Raw genomic sequence first — 15,801 nt, 5'->3', positions numbered from 1 at the left:
AATTCATGCCCTCGTCTTTGGACCCATGGGAAACCACCCAGGTGGCACAGTTTGCTGGCGAGCAAAGTGGCAGAAGGAGAATGGGTGGAGAGGCCAGAGTCTCAATCTTGTTTCTGCCAACTGCAAGCAAGGGGATATTGGCCAAGTTCTCACATCTGTGGGAAGGGGGTACCATTAGCAGCCTCACAGGGCTGTTGGGAGGGTTAGAAGTAGCACATTAAAGCAGACCCTGAGACGCACATACTCATGAGAGTCCCGCTAAGCAGTACAAGTTCTCACTCATCTCTTTGTGCCTCAGTTACCCCAGCCTGTAAAATGAGGCCAGTAGCATGGGCCTCCAAGGTGGTGGGGGGATTAGATGAACCAGCATCTGTGGCCCATGAGGGCAGCAGCCAGCATGCAGTGAGCACCAAGCAAGCACTGGCTGGCCTCACAGCCCTCCTCCCCCTTCTCTAAAGGCACAGAGCAGCCATCACCATCACCTCCCTGTTGGTACTTAATTAACACACATGGTCCCTTTCTCTCCCCAGGCAGGAGCTGGGCTGACTCCTGAACTCATTGCTTTCCTTCTCTAGCTGGCCTGCTGCACCACACACAGTAGGACTTCAAAAATACTAACTGGGTATTTATTAAGGACTGTGCTTTCCTTAGAAGGATTCTATGGCTAGCTATTTTATTTTCCTAGCCTTATCTCTTACGTTTTTCTTTTTTTTTTTTGAACCTTTATATTATGGATATATCTGGGCAACTCACAAGGCTGATTTTCAAATTTCATAAAATTACTGAAGGTGGGAGATAAATGCCTATTCTGCTGGAGTTGGCAAACTGAATGGCACAGCAGCCTCCCCCGTACTTTACAAGAAGCAAACAATAGCAACCAAGCTTTGTGGACAGTGTGTTCAGACAGAGACAAATAGGAGATGGCCAGGGCTCCAAGGAGCTGGGCTTCTAGAGGGGATCTTTCTGGGACTCAAGTGACCAGCTCTTCATGGCTGAGTCTCTTGGTAATAATCCCAGGACTCCAAGCCCAGCAAGGTGAAGTTTTGTCCTAGAAAATGTCTCAAATCCTGTCTGCTCTGCTTGGAGCTAAATATGACACTGTCTTTTTCTAGATTTAGAGATGAACTCTCAATCACAATGAACAATGTTCATCTAACTTCATTCTATCCCACATGCAAAACCCCCTTCTGTGAATCTCTGTACCATTTACTTGTTCCCAAGAAGCATTTTGTACTGCACATCCTGGCAGCTATGTTGCTAGGCATGCGGAAGTCATTTATATCATGAGTTAGTGAGCTGCTGTGAAAATGACCGTGGTTAAGTGAGAGATAAACTCTCTTTTGTGGTGCCAGTGGGTTTCCATGCTGGTATGTGTTCACCAAGATCCCGTTTTGTTTTGAGAACATCAGTGGCACGCTGTGGATTCACGTTTAGCTTTCTACCTACGCTTAACTCACAGATTCACAGATACGAAGAGGAATTATGCAGTTTTTCCAGTCCAGGGACAGCAAATATACTCCAGCCCTAGAAACATCTCTAAGTGATCAATGGATAGTAGCTTTCAGAAGCACTGTCTTGAGAGCGATACTCGGGTCAAGCAGGGTGATTAGCAATGTCTGCAGTGTATATTGTTGTGGAGTAGGGCAGCACATGTGCCACTTACTTGCTGTTGCAGACTGCTTAACCCGTCTCATCTGCAGGTAAGGAAGTTATGTGACTCTTTCAAGATCACACAGACAGTGTTGGCAGGAGAGCGGCACTCACGATGCCATTTGTACTGTCTCTGCTCCCCAGCCGTGGGACTGGTGTTCACTCCACCAGTGAACAAAATTAACAGATGAAGCAGGGTTACGGGAGTGTGACAGATGGAGAAAAGCAGTGGGGATCACAGGCTTTGATAAAGTGGGTAAGAGCAGGCCAGCAGCAGGTAGGAGAAAAGGCTAGTCCAGTCGCACCAAGCTGGGGACACACCATTATTATTGTAATTATTCTGCCAGGGTCTTGCTGTGCGTCTTCCCTTTCTGTAATTGAGAAAGCCACAGAGTCTCTGGGCTCCTGGTGAAGAAGTAAGTAAATCCATAGTAACCAAGTGTCCCTGGATGACACAATCAGGAAGCCTGAAGAGCAGTTTGTGGCATTCCTAAAGTCACATGTGTGGGGGCAGAGATCTTCATCCAGGTGCATGTAGAAGGGAGTGGACACCAGTGCATGGCAAAGGAGCAGCACCATACGCCACGGTTGCCTCACATACAACTCTAGTGTGCGACTGTGGTTCTCACCTGCACAACCTCCATTTCCCTTTCTCAGATGACAGCATCCTTATTTGAGTAACAAACTCTTTCACTCTCAGCCTTTGTATTTTAGGTGGGGCTGAACTCATCCTGATTTCAGGACAAGGCATGTGCCTCAGGCTTAGCCAACTAGAGCGTCAGGATCCAATTGTCATAGAAACTGAATCAGGGATGGGAGCGTGCTCTGAGGAGAGCCAGTGAGACTTGATTTCAAGCTTGGGGTGGCAGTAAAGGAAGGGATGCTCTTTGAGATGACTTCAGACTGGGAAGATGACGTGAAGCTGCTGAGACCACACCAGGAAGCAGGAAGGGCTGTGACTGTCTACAAGCGAAGTCAGTGGAAGAAAAGTGGAATCACAAACGGAGAAGGACCAAAGCTAAAGTCATCACTTGGGCATGGATGCACAGCCATGCTAGCAGGCAAAGCTATCCCTGAGGTCTCTGTCACATGACCCAATCAGTTCCCCTAGCCACGCTGTTTTTTTTTTTTTTTTTTCTTTTTGACTTAGGTTTCTATCATTTGCAAACAACAAAAAGACTCTTGACCAATAATAAGCCAAAGACCCATTTTCCACACAAGACACACAAGTCTCAGTGTTCCTTCTTGGACCAACTTATCCTAAGTGGCTACATTACCTGCAAGGAGCCCTGGATGTCTTTCCCTCCAACAATCACGAGTTCCGCCATGTCTTCTGCATGGGGAGTCCGGGCGTGGACGAATAGAGTCTTGCCCACGGCAGTTATGTTCCTCAGGGCGACTAAGCTGCCGTCGGTGTTCACCCTGAAGTATGGGCTTGAGACCTCATAGTGCAGCTTGTCATTTCCCTTGCAGTCACTGAAGGTCACTGGCAAAAACAAAACAAATGAACAGAAACAGAAGGAGTGTGAGTAGGCTGGGAAGTTTAATGCTGGAGCTGTCTTTGACCATTAAATATGACTTACCACTCTGCACCCCAGATCCACGAGTGCTGAGCCTCACCCACTGCACCCTCTTGTGGCCTCATGGCTTTGACTATGCGAAGGACTCCACTCAGTGAAGAGTTCCTAAATCACCTCCCCTGTCCCAGGCAGGTGCTAAGCCTTTTAATGCCCAAAGAGAACCTCTTCCCTGCTTCCACACTGGGAGCAGAAGATGCTGCAGACAAGGCTGGGAACTGAGACGGAGGGTCCCTTGTCACTTCTCATCTAGGTTGAGCCCAGCAGTGGAGACAGGTAGGAAATGAAGGACTCAGCCACGGCCTCCCCTTACTTCCCCAGGCTCTATGAACAACCATTCACGACAGCATTTAGCCTACTTTGTTCAACTTTCACTTAGCTCTTTGGTGAAGTCAGGGGTGGCGCCTTTTCTTCCCTCAGAATCCCTATAAAGCTTTGCCTAGCTGCTAAGTATGGTTGGTATCTGTGTGTGAGTGTTGAATGAAGTTTTGACAAAGGACAGTTATGACAGCATTTATTGATGGCATCTGAGTGGCAGGCTCTATTATAAGGACCATACATTCAGTCTCTCCTTCCAGTCTCACAACCATTCTAAGTTACGGCAGCATTTCCCAGGTTCATTTTTATTATCTCCCCCAACAACAGAAGTGTTTTTAGGTATTGTTGCCTGATCATCACCACTCTCATGCATTGTCAGGGTCATAGAGCTGTTGTATGTCTGTTTACTTACCGCATGTATATCTGTACTCTACACACACACACAAAGTACAATTGCTTGTCTTTCTCCCAAGAACCTGTGTCACCCCTTTGGTGACATAGAGCCCCCTGAGAATGCACAGTCTACACACATCATTTCCATAGCATGGGAGGCAAGACTGAGCCTTGAAGAGACTGACTGACATGCTCAAGACCACACACTCAGAAAAGGCAGACACCTGTTCTCAGGCTGATCAATCTGGATCTACATTTCAAGCTCCCAGCATATCCATTTCCCAGAAATGGGTTAACGAGAGGGAAAGGAGCTGCTGCCCCATCCTGACCCCCTCAGGCCTCTAACCAACCCCTCCAGGTCATCAGAGGCACCAGGTGAAGACATCCTGAGAGACAGACCTGCATTTAGGACCCGGCATATCGTAGGCCCTCGATATATCCTCGCTCTCTTCCCAACTTGCGGTATCAGGTAACTAGCGTTGCATGATTGGGTCTTGTATATTTTAGACACCTTTTACCAGTCCAGGAATGAGTGCTTTAGACTGGGGGCATTTTTCAAGGCTATGGGAATAATCTGCTGCTGCTGCTGCTGCTAAGTCGATTCAGTCGTGTCTGACTCTGTGCAACCCCATAGACGGCAGCCCACCAGGCTCCCCCGTCCCTGGGATTCTCCAGGCAAGAACACTGGAGTGGGGTGCCATTGCCTTCTCCAATGCATGAAAGTGAAAAGTGAAAGTGAAGTTGCTCAGTCATGTCCGACTCTTCGCGACCCCATGGACTGCAGCCTACCAGGCTCCTCCGTCCATGGGATTTTCCAGGCAAGAGTACTGGAGTGGGGTTTTCTAGAGAATTAAAAAAAAAAAAAAAAGCAATACCTGCCCCAACTCCCAACCGAGGTTCTGGCAGAGCAGGACTGGGGTCCAGGCACTGGTATCTCTTTAAGATTTCCCAGATGAATCTAATGCAGCCAGGGTCAAGCACTAGGACCCTGGACAATGGACTGCTTGTCAAGATGCCAGGTTTCCACATTTCCCAGCGATTCCTGGCATAGAGACAGGGTTGGGGACCTAGCATGCCAGTAACTCTTATTCCCGTGTCCTGTGAAGGGGCAGTTTTAAGAGTAGGCGTCTAAGCCCCTTTCCAATCCTGGTTCATTTGTAGTGGCCCTGAGATCGTGGGCAAATGACTTGTCCCTTGAACCTCAATGTCTTCATCTATAAAGTGGAACTGTTACAGGGAAAGCCAATTATGGCTCCATTTCTTTTACTTTAACCTTTGCTTCTTGTTGCTTTCCTTCACTAAAAGGATACTGTCCATACATAATGGCCTGCCATGGGGAACCCTGCCCCTCTGCCTGAATGTTAAACCAAAATGCTTTTTGCAGGACCTTGTCTATCTGTGGATGGCTATAGGAAGTAAGAAATTAGCACATCCCCTCCCCAGGCTCGCCATTCCAGGAGGTATATGCAAGGTACATGCCTTTTTAGTTTGCTTTCTCAGTCCCCCAACCCCCCATTCTATAGAAGAACCTGGCACCCAGACCCAGACAAGATGGTTTTATTCTGAGACATTAGTCTGTCATTGTCTGTCTGCAGGCTTTTTGAATAAAGTCGTATTTTTTGCCAGAACAGTGTGTCTGTAGACTTACTGAGCTGTCATGTGGTGAGTAGAGTGAACTTGGACTCTGTAACAGAACAAATAATAGTACCTCCCCTCATAGGTACTACAATTCTTCTGATAAGCATTAAACAAGATAATAGCACTTAAAGCAATTCAGACAGACCCTGGTGCTATTACTGAAACACAAATTTTTGTGCCTGACAATACCTTCCTTGGTGTTGGCCTTGGTATTGTGAGGCCAAACAATACCAAAATATCAGTGTAGAACAGAGAAAGGTTTCCTGCAGGGCCCTGCAAGGAGACAGGTGGATCATGCCTTCCTTAAAAACCCCAAACTGCCCAAAAGCTCTCTGCAAAGCCCTTTTATAGGAAAGGTGAGGAAGGGGCATGGATGGTTGTTGCAAACTTCTTGGTGTCAGATCCTTTGTTCTTGAACCGTCAGGTCACGGTCAGGTAACAACATTCCTCTAAACTCCCACCAAACAAATGCTATTCTCTGTTCTGATAAGTACGGGCTAGGTCCCTCAGCACAACTTTCACTCTCGGAGGTCCAGGCCTGGCTGAGAAGAGGGGGTCCCTGCAGGCACTGGTTACCCTGCCCCAAAGTGTTTGCCCAGCACCCATCTGGGTCTTCCTGCCAGCGCCCAGGCCTGGCTGAAGAAGCTCCCTGAACTGGTGGCTCCCTCAGGGCCAGGTCCCCAGACCCGCAAGCCACCATTGCTGAGGGAGCCAGGTGCCCAGGACCCAGCTGGCCTCAAGCTCCTCAGGCCACCCAGTGGGGGCCAGTCCTGGAGGCTGCTGCCATTAAATCACTGAGGTGGGGATCGGGGAGAGGGTCACCACCACCTCAAGGACCTGGCCAGTGGGCGGCCCTGGTGAGGACTCTGGAGGCCCACAGGACACAGTCCCCAACTTGTTCCGAGCCCCCAACTCACCCAGGCCAGGCCAGTTCTGCCTCTGACCTCGCTCTCCATCTGAGGACCACCAGTCTGAGGACTGTTGGATGAATGTCCTACTAATGGCCGCTGTGCACAGTTATTCAGGGGGAGGAGCCCACTGCTGCACCGACCAATGGCTGAGTGACTGTTTAATGGTCTTGTGGTAACTGTTTTCTGGTAAAGTGTTGGGGGTTATGGCGGGCAGCAACGTCCATGAGAGTGCTAGGGGTTTCAGCAGGTGGCAGTGCTCTATTACGATGCTCCATGAATAAGAATTACTATCATCTATTTTCGTGTAATTCTGGGCATTGAAGGAGTTCTGTTTCCTTTTCTACACAGCTTCCTTCTTCTAGCTGCTTTTCTGACTGCCTCCTGGGTCCTTCTGCCTCTGTCCAGTCAGGTACTGGTACTCTAGCCCATGCGGTTACCATGGAGATGGTTACTACAGATATTTCTGCTGAGGCTAAAGCAATGAGACAGATGATTCTGATCCAACCTTGCCCGTTTTTGAATCCTCCCACTTTTCTTGGCAAAGCTCTACCTATCTCACTTGAGAGATCATGAAGGGAAAACAACTTCAAAGGAGTGAAATTACAGTGTCTGCCCACAGCAGACTCCACAAAGTTGTCTAAGGTATTCTTTTTTCCTAAAAGAACGACACTCTGCTGAAATGTTTACATTCGTGATCGCAATGAATCCTCACATTATCTATCTGGGGTGAATACTTTTTTTTCCCTCTGGAAGCTGAGACTTAGAGAGTCTGAATGAGGTTAAGGAAGCTGAGACTTAGAGAGTCTGAATGAGGTTAAGGCCAGTTAGTCTAGGTCATCTGCCTAAGCGAATGTGTTCTTTCCTTCAATCACTCAGCTTCCAGATTCACAATCTAGCCATGCTTTCATACCTGGTCTGCTAGTCCCTTAATATTTTTCTTTTAATCGACTCACATTTTTATTTATACAATTATTTAAAGATAATCTTTATAGTACATGATGAATCTGCCAAACATATTTTTCTAAAAATATTAAATTTAAGGAGGCAAGTAAAAACATACATCAGTCCTTGTATGTACTAATGACATGTGTTCCATGCTCCAGAACTGCTGGCTTGGGATAAATTCTTCTCTCATTTAAACAAATACATGCTTAGGTCCACCATACTCAGGTTTGTAATCTAGGAAGGCTCTGATATAATTATATGGGGTTGGCTGAAAAGTTTGTTCATGTTTTTTCTGTAATATTTTATGGAAAATCCTAAATGAACCCAATATGATTATCTTATATATTCTAGGAGGGCTTCTGATATTTGAAATAATATTTATAAAATAATAATATAATATATATAACCCATATAAAATATATTATATATATTATAATGTCAGATGAGTGTATTCTCCTCGGTTCTGTCTCGTCTCAATAAAAATTTGAAGTCACAGACATGAAAGCCCTTGGTGTGTCACAGCTCTCAGACAGACCGTGTTACAGCTCTTGGATAGACCAGTGTTACAGCTCTGTGTTACAGCTCAGTTTTATTTATAAAATAACATGAAAATACATCCTCAAGAGGTGCTGCTTCTGCTAAGTCACTTTAGTCGTGTCCGACCCTGTGCGACCCCATAGACGGCAGCCCACCAGGCTCCCCCGTCCCTGGGATTCTCCAGGCAAGAACACTGGAGTGGGTTGCCATTTCCTTCTCCAGGGCATGAAAGTGAAGAGAGAAAGTGAAGTCGCTCAGTTATATCTGACTCTTAGCGACCCCATGGACTGCAGCCCACCAGGCTCCTCCGCCCATGGGATTTTCCAGGCAAGAGTACTGGAGTGGGGTGCCATTGCCTTCTCCCCTCAAGAGTGAGGGCATGACAACCCAAAGACATGAAAAGAAGAGAAAGAGAGAGAGAAAGAGTGAATATACCGCGTGCACAGGAGAGAGACCCCCCGGCCGTTTGTCTCCTTTTTTGTATGCTTTGTTCCTCCCCTGGGCCTGCCCTATGTAAATTAGGCTGGCCAGGATGCTGTTTGTTCTACCTGAGGTCCTCACTCAGGTCCTTGGACCTTCCTTTGTTCTATTTTCACGGGCTGCCATTTTGGACTCCTGTTTCCTGTTCTCACTACCTAACAATAATAATGTAATATATTATATAAAATAATATAATATATATAACATAAGAATATATATAACATAAATAATGAGGTCTTGAGAAGGACACAAACCTCAGAGAAGGGACAATCTAGACCAAACCAACAATCGCAATTTAATACTTAATCAAAAGAAACATAGGGCACCACACTCTTTGTTTCTTCTTCCTCCTGAAGGAAACAGACCCCACTTCCCCATTGACTGCAATCTCACCTTAAATTTCCTATTAAAGGGCACAATTGATAGCACCAGCCCTGCATCATTGTCTTACATTATGAACCTTGTTGACACAATCAAGACGTCAGTGATTCTCAGAGACCAAACCAGTGCATGCTTCAGGGTGCAGAGTTCAAAGAACATATTAAGGATGAAATGGAATGGTCTATGTCTGTTTTGTAAAAAATAGATGTTTCTATATAGACAACCTCCTAAGCTCAGAATAACACCATGAGGATAATTGAAAGGAAAAATGATAATAATCAATTAAACTTGTGAACAAATATTGAAAACCTCTATGTGAGGGGAAAAAGGAGCTATCCGTACTATTCTGCACCTACAAAGAACTTCCTTACATAGTTTATCACTATGGCATTTAAAATAGCTACCAGGGAAAAAAATTATACATATAATACACTGTACATGCGGATTTATTGGAATCAATTGTGCAACATCATTCTTTGTGATACTCTGTGAACACCCCAGGAGAAGAAAGGGGGAAGTGAAAACTCCCCACCTGGGGGAAAAATGCAAATTAGATGAATGGCACCACTCAGCGTTTCAATTACGCTTTCAGCATGTTTCCACTCAAAATGTCCTCTGGGCTTAATGCAAATGTCACGAAGAGACAAACTTTAGCTGGGAGACAAAACCGCAACTGAAATGGGAAGCGTGGCACATGTGAATTAAGGGGCTTAATCCTCCTGACCCTGATTTTATGTTTTTCTATTTCTTTCTTTTGAATGTGGTTCTCCGGGATGGAAAAGGCATAGATTTCTTACCATCTAGAAATGTGTGAGGAAGCAAATTAAGCTGTATCATGATCCCAGGAAAATATAAAAATGTAGATAGATTTAAACTTACTGTAAAATACAGAGCAGTCCTACTCATGTAGATAGGTACAAACTCAATATGGAATTTGTGCTATTCTTGTAAGTGTTCTGGGGTGAGTCAGTGATCCATGCACTCACATCTGACATGGGTAAATGGTCCTAGATACATTATTCACATTTTGTAGAGACTTGCAAACTGGTCTACACATAAGTTTCAGGCCTCTCAGAGTTGGTGGCCAGACTCTGCTTGTACACATGTGTGAGGGTGTGTGATGACCAGTAGTAGTGTGGGGTCAGTCATCTTGGGAGCTGTGTTCCTCCCAGAGTCAGAAGTGCCTGGATCTACTTCTAGCAACCTATGCTTGCCCACAGAAGAGCATGGCTTTATTTCAGCAGTATGCTGGTTAAAAAAAAAAAAAAAGTAGATTGTACATTGCTTACTCTCTCTTAAGACTGTACCATCTATCCACATACGCATAGCTCAATTAGTCAAACAATTCAATTGCTCCATTTTGCATGAAGGGCCTGCATAGTGGTTGATTTGCGGCGTCTTTGCTAGGGCGTGGAAAACCATGCCTTTCTAACAGATGAAATAGCACTTAGTTCAGAAACATCAGATGGACTCTCCCCAGGATACAGCACATCACTTAATTGCTTTTTGCATCTTCAGTATCCCACTGGGTTCCAACTTCCTTGGAAAGAACTCAAAGGACTTTAGTCCAGAGACTCTATGGATTCTCAAGTGAGAGAAACAGAAAACAATTCCTTTGGTTTCTCCCAACACCCTCGTTACTCAAAGCTTCTAGTCAATCAAGGTTTCATTAACATATGCTCAGTGCCACCCACACAGGGACAGATCCTTGACTGATAATACATCCTCCAGCCTTCATTCTGTCTACCCTCTTGGTTCCTGAATGCTCGGAACCATATCCTGTGTTTCATGTTTGGCCTGGAGTCAGCATCGACATCCAGAGAGCTTCTGCAAGGTTCTGGGCATGTTCCTAACCATGACTGATTATCCCAGCAGTGGATTTCACCTCCAGAGGCTTTGTAGATTTGATAGGTGCAGAATGCACATAAAATGGTCTTATACATCTCATGTGTCAATCCCAGGTTTGATAAAATAGAGTTTCGGTTCTGTCATGTCAGCCAAAGACATCATAATGAATGATTCCATCAAGTGATATTCAGCAAAAGCCTATTTTTTATCATGTAAACCCTTAAGGGGTTTACAGAGTCCACATCTGCTTTCAGGGGATTTCCTGTGCCAACCATTAAAAATTGAGCTGCTAGCTCTGGATAGTCTTTTCTGCCAGGGTCTTACATTTTCCTCTTGCTACTGATTTTTTTTAAAACACAGCAAGTTGTTTTCTAAAAAAAATAAAAAGTTATGCATTTTCAATCCTGTGGTGGTTATAATCACTATGAATTTGTATCTCAGATTGGAATTTATATGGCACAGTGCCTGACACAGTAGATACTCAATCTGTTTGTTGAATGAATAAATAAGAGAACTGCCACTTGGCAACAAAGCAATTTTAAATTCCTCAAACAAAACTGAGGATGGCCCAAATTCACCTAAAGATTTGAGTAAGTCAATGTGAAAACCACCCACTCAGCGAAACAGAAATCACTGATTCAGCAACTTTGTGAATGACCAAGTCTTAGATTCCTGTTTTCATATTAGTAGTCCGTGGTTCTTACTTAGTCCTTCGTTTTTGATTTATCTAGTGATTATGTGCACAGATGTCTCCCTTTCTGAGTGTCTATAGGGTGAGTCAATGAGAAAAGAGATTTGCTCCACTGTGACTTGTACTTGGCCTTGCCGTTGGAGCTGTCTGGAGACATGAGGCAGAATGTCTTGACTAGGCCTATACTGAGATTCAGATCCTGATTGTGTGTGATGCTCTGGCAGTCCTGTGATTCCCAAGCACCCCTACACTCCATGAGATGGCATACATGTGGAGGAAGGAACCTTTAAGGAGGTGGACCACACACATTGCTCTGGGGTCTTCTAGAACTGAGTAGAATAAAAGCTAAGGAAGGAAGGTGTGTTGGGATCCTACAGTGGTGCAGGTGGGAGCTATACATTGCTGCAGTGCAAATATTAATACTTGCATGATCTTGTTATTGTCCAAATACTAGAAAAGCCGGAAGAAATTCAGGGTACCATTATTTCTGAGTGAAATAATTTGCTGATCATTGGATACTTTCAAGTAGCACTTAAATGACTGTTGAGCAGGAATGTTTTGGAAGAGATTCTAGCATTGGATACTGTCTCTTACAGCTGGGAAAGTCTATTATTCTAAATCACTATATATCCATCCATTAACCCATTAAAAGTATCATTTGATCACTTATGGTGTGAAATACAGTAGGTAGAAAGGGATAAATACCAACATTAAGACAAATAAGGTGGATTATCTGTCTTCCAGATATTCAGAGTCCAGAAGGTTGGACCACAGTATCATTTGGAGGGCTGCCCTTTTGAAGGACAGGTGTCCCATTTCTCCATTGTGTCAAAAGGCCAAATACCACCACAGGGTAGATCTCAGAAGCAAGCAGATCATCTCTTCATATAATACATTATTTCTTACAGTAAGAAAAAGTCAACCAATGAACAAGTTTATAATTACCAGAAACACCCAAGGTGAGGGGTTATCAACAAGTATATATCACCTTATTGAAGAGCTGTGCTGTCTTAAAATTGCTTAGAAAGTGAGTTTCTGTATATTTTTTCTATATTTTATTATCAATTGGATGTGTTTTTCCAGACAATGTTTTGGCTGTAAGTCCCAACAAAATTAAAGAATACAGCTAACATATTAGGAGCATTTGAAGGGATGAATTTTAACTTTTAAAGGTAAATATTATCCTAATCTATAAACTAAATAGTAGAAGTATGCAAATCTTGTGGCCCAATTTTTTAATTGGCTATGAAAGTCTGAAGATCTAATTGTAATAATGGCTACCATCAAGTTAGCAGAACTAAGCATCGTAGACCTAAAGGTCCTTCAGTTTTGACTCACTCTCTTCTTTAGAACTGAAGCAGGATGATCAGCTATTTTCTTTCTGGGTTCCCAAAGAAGCACTTGGGTTTTAGAAGGGATGAGGGGATGACTGGAGATGAAGGCAGGTGGGAGAGTGGCAGTGGAAACCCGACCTTAGAAATAAATTAAAATGTCCAAGATGAATAAACAGACAAAATAAGAGTCTTCAGGAAATGTGTATTGAATGAGTTTCTGATTTAAAATCCTGACTAGATTTTAAAATATAGTCTATAAAGAGTGCATAATCTATAAGCTGAAATAGCACTCAGTAAATAAACTGGAAAATTCTGAAAGAGATCGGCATTCCAGACCACCTGACCTGCCTCTTGAGGAACCTATATGCAGGTCAGGAAGCAACAGTTAGAACTGGACATGAAACAACAGACTGGTTCCAAATAGGAAAAGGAGTACGTCAAGGCTGTATATTATCACCCTGCTTATTTAACTTATATGCAGAGTACATCATGAGAAATGCTGGACTGGAGGAAGCACAAGCTGGAATCAAGATTGCTGAGAGAAATATCAATAACCTCAGATATGCAGATGACACCACCCTTATGGCAGAAAGTGAAGAGGAACTAAAGAGCCTCTTGATGAAAGTGAAATAGGAGAGTGAAAAAATTGGCTTAAAGCTCAACATTCAGAAAACGAAGATCATGGCATCCAGTCCCATCACTTCATGGCAAATAGATGGGGAAACAGTGGAAACAGTGTCAGACTTTATTTTTCTGGGCTCCAAAATCACTGCTAATGGCGATTGCAGCCATGAAATTAAAAGATGCTTATTCCTTGGAAGGAAAGTTATGACCAACCTAGACAGCATATTAAAAAGCAGAGACATTACTTTGCCAACAAAAGTCTGTCTAGTCAAGGCTATGGTTTTTCCAGTAGACATGTATGGATGTGAGAGTTGGACTATAAAGAAAGCTGAGCGCCAAAGATTTGATACTTTTGAACTGTGGTGTTGGAGAAGACTCTTGAGAGTCCCTTGGACTGCAAGGAAATCCAACCAGTCCATCCTAAAGGAGATCAGCTCTGGGTGTTCATTGGAAGGACTGATGTTGAGGCTGAAACTCAATACTTTGGCTACCTGATATGAAGAGCTGACTCATTGGAAAAGACCCTGATGCTGGGAAAGATTGAGGGCAGGAAGAGAAGGGGACGACAGAGGATGAGATGGTTGGATGGCATCATTGATTCGATGGACATGGGTTTGGGTGGACTCCAGGAGTTGGTGATGGACAGGGAGGCCTGGTGTGCTGCGGTTTACGGGGTCACAAAGAGTTGGACACGGCTAAGTGATTGAACTGAACTGAACTGAAACAGTGATCTGTAAGTGTTCAAACCTGGAAGAGGGACTCCCCTGGTGGCTCAGTGGTAGAGAATCTGCCTGCCAATGCAGGAAACAGGTTTGATCCCTGACCTGGGAAGATCCCACTTGCTGCGGAGCAACCAAGCTTGTGTGCCACAACTCCTGAGGCTATGCTCTCGAGCCCGGGAGCCACAACTCCTGAGGCCTGCGTGCCCTAGAGTTCCTGCCCTGCAATAAGAGAAGCCACCGCAATGAACTGCAAGTAGAGAGTAGCCCCTGCTTGCCTCGACCAGAGAAAAGCCCATGCAGCAACCAAGAACCAGCACAGCCAAGAGTAAACAAATAGATGTAAATAATATAAACAAAGAAACAAACAACCTGGAAGAGGGAGCGGGGAGGTTCTAGGAGAGGAGAAACTAACCACCAAGTCTTTAACAGAGTACTGGGAACATAATAGATATTCAATCAGCGGCGCTCCCCGCCCCAGTCCTCATGTGATATTTCAACTGTTTTACAGAAGGCAAAATGCAGGCCACTTGGAGAGGTTGAGTTGCCTATGGTGCAAAGGTTAGTGATAGAGTTCAAACTGAGTTCAAACCTAGTTCCACCACACTCCAGGCTTTTCACTGCACTGCTCTGCGTCCTTTGACTACTGTGTTTGAAAAATTCTCTAAACACTAGTAATTAAAGAGAGGAATATTTCACATAAAATATAACAAATCAATCTTTATTGGATTAGCCTTCCAATCCACTTGATGCACAAAAATGGACAAACTGACTGGGTATCAAGAATTAGTAAAATGTCAGACTTTGGTTTATGACCTAGTTGAGAATGCCACGTGAATGTCATCATTCCCTCTAGTTCACACTAGTTCAGTGAACATAAATGGCTGTGGCATCAAGGATTAGAGTTTTGATTCACTATCAGTGTGCATTGGGAATCACCAACGCATTTCCCTAGATCCTGAAGACATTCTACAAACCCATAATGCTGATTTTTCATGGTTGATGTCTACCTTCTCTGCTACTGCTACTGCTAAGTCACCTCAGTCGTGTCCGACTCTGTGTGACCCCACAGATGGCAGCCCACCAGGCTCTCCCGTCCCTAGGATTCTCCAGGCAAGAACACTGGAGTGGGTTGCCATTTCCTTCTCTAACAGTTACCATTTACAGCTAGATACTTAATACATATTTCTTTCAGTTCTCTAACAGTCCCATGAAGGTAGTGTTTCATGGATGAGAAAACTAAGACTCAGAGAGATTAAGAAAACTTCCGTGAGTCACACAGCATTGAGTAGCAAAGCTGGAGCTCTGCTCTTTACATCTGTTCTAGAGTCCTGTCTCAGGTCTTGGGGGAAGAGGCAAGATCATTCCAGGATGGTGAAATTCAAAGTAAATGTTAGAAGTCTATTCTGTAGTTTAGGAGCCCATGGATTAACAGGAAGTTGGTCTGCCTAGAGGTGAAAGAGGTGTCAGTGGTAGAGATGAGCAGAATGTTGAAGCCAATGATTAAATCCATCAGCAGGAAAACCCATATAGCAGAAGCCAGAAGACCCTGTAGATCAAAGCTCAGGGAATACTTGAACTCTGAAAAAGGTTTAGGAAAATACATGAAGGGGACCCAGCCAGATCTTTATGCAGCCCCAAAACATCTAAAAGTTTTCAAGTGCTTTTATTAGCATGGTTTCTTTAAAGGATGAAAGAAAATATGTGTGGAATTTGCTACCATTGATCCGTCTATAACTTTTATCAAGGAACTTT

General features: G+C 44.2%; 1 protein-coding gene across 2 annotated transcripts in view; it reads right to left on the bottom strand.

The window, feature by feature from the left end:
• CDH13 (cadherin 13) overlaps positions 1 to 15,801 on the bottom strand; it is a 1,016,104-nt gene that overhangs the window by 637,105 nt on the left and 363,198 nt on the right. For both annotated transcript variants that reach the window (NM_001035277.2, XM_059876634.1), the window contains exon 3: positions 2,928 to 3,136. In NM_001035277.2, the coding sequence (NP_001030354.1) occupies positions 2,928 to 3,136 (209 nt within the window). The remainder of the gene's footprint in view (positions 1 to 2,927; positions 3,137 to 15,801) is intronic.

Source organism: Bos taurus, chromosome 18 (assembly GCF_002263795.3).
Source record: "Bos taurus isolate L1 Dominette 01449 registration number 42190680 breed Hereford chromosome 18, ARS-UCD2.0, whole genome shotgun sequence".
NCBI classification, from domain to species: domain Eukaryota; kingdom Metazoa; phylum Chordata; class Mammalia; order Artiodactyla; family Bovidae; genus Bos; species Bos taurus.
This window is presented reverse-complemented; position numbering and strand designations above follow the sequence as displayed.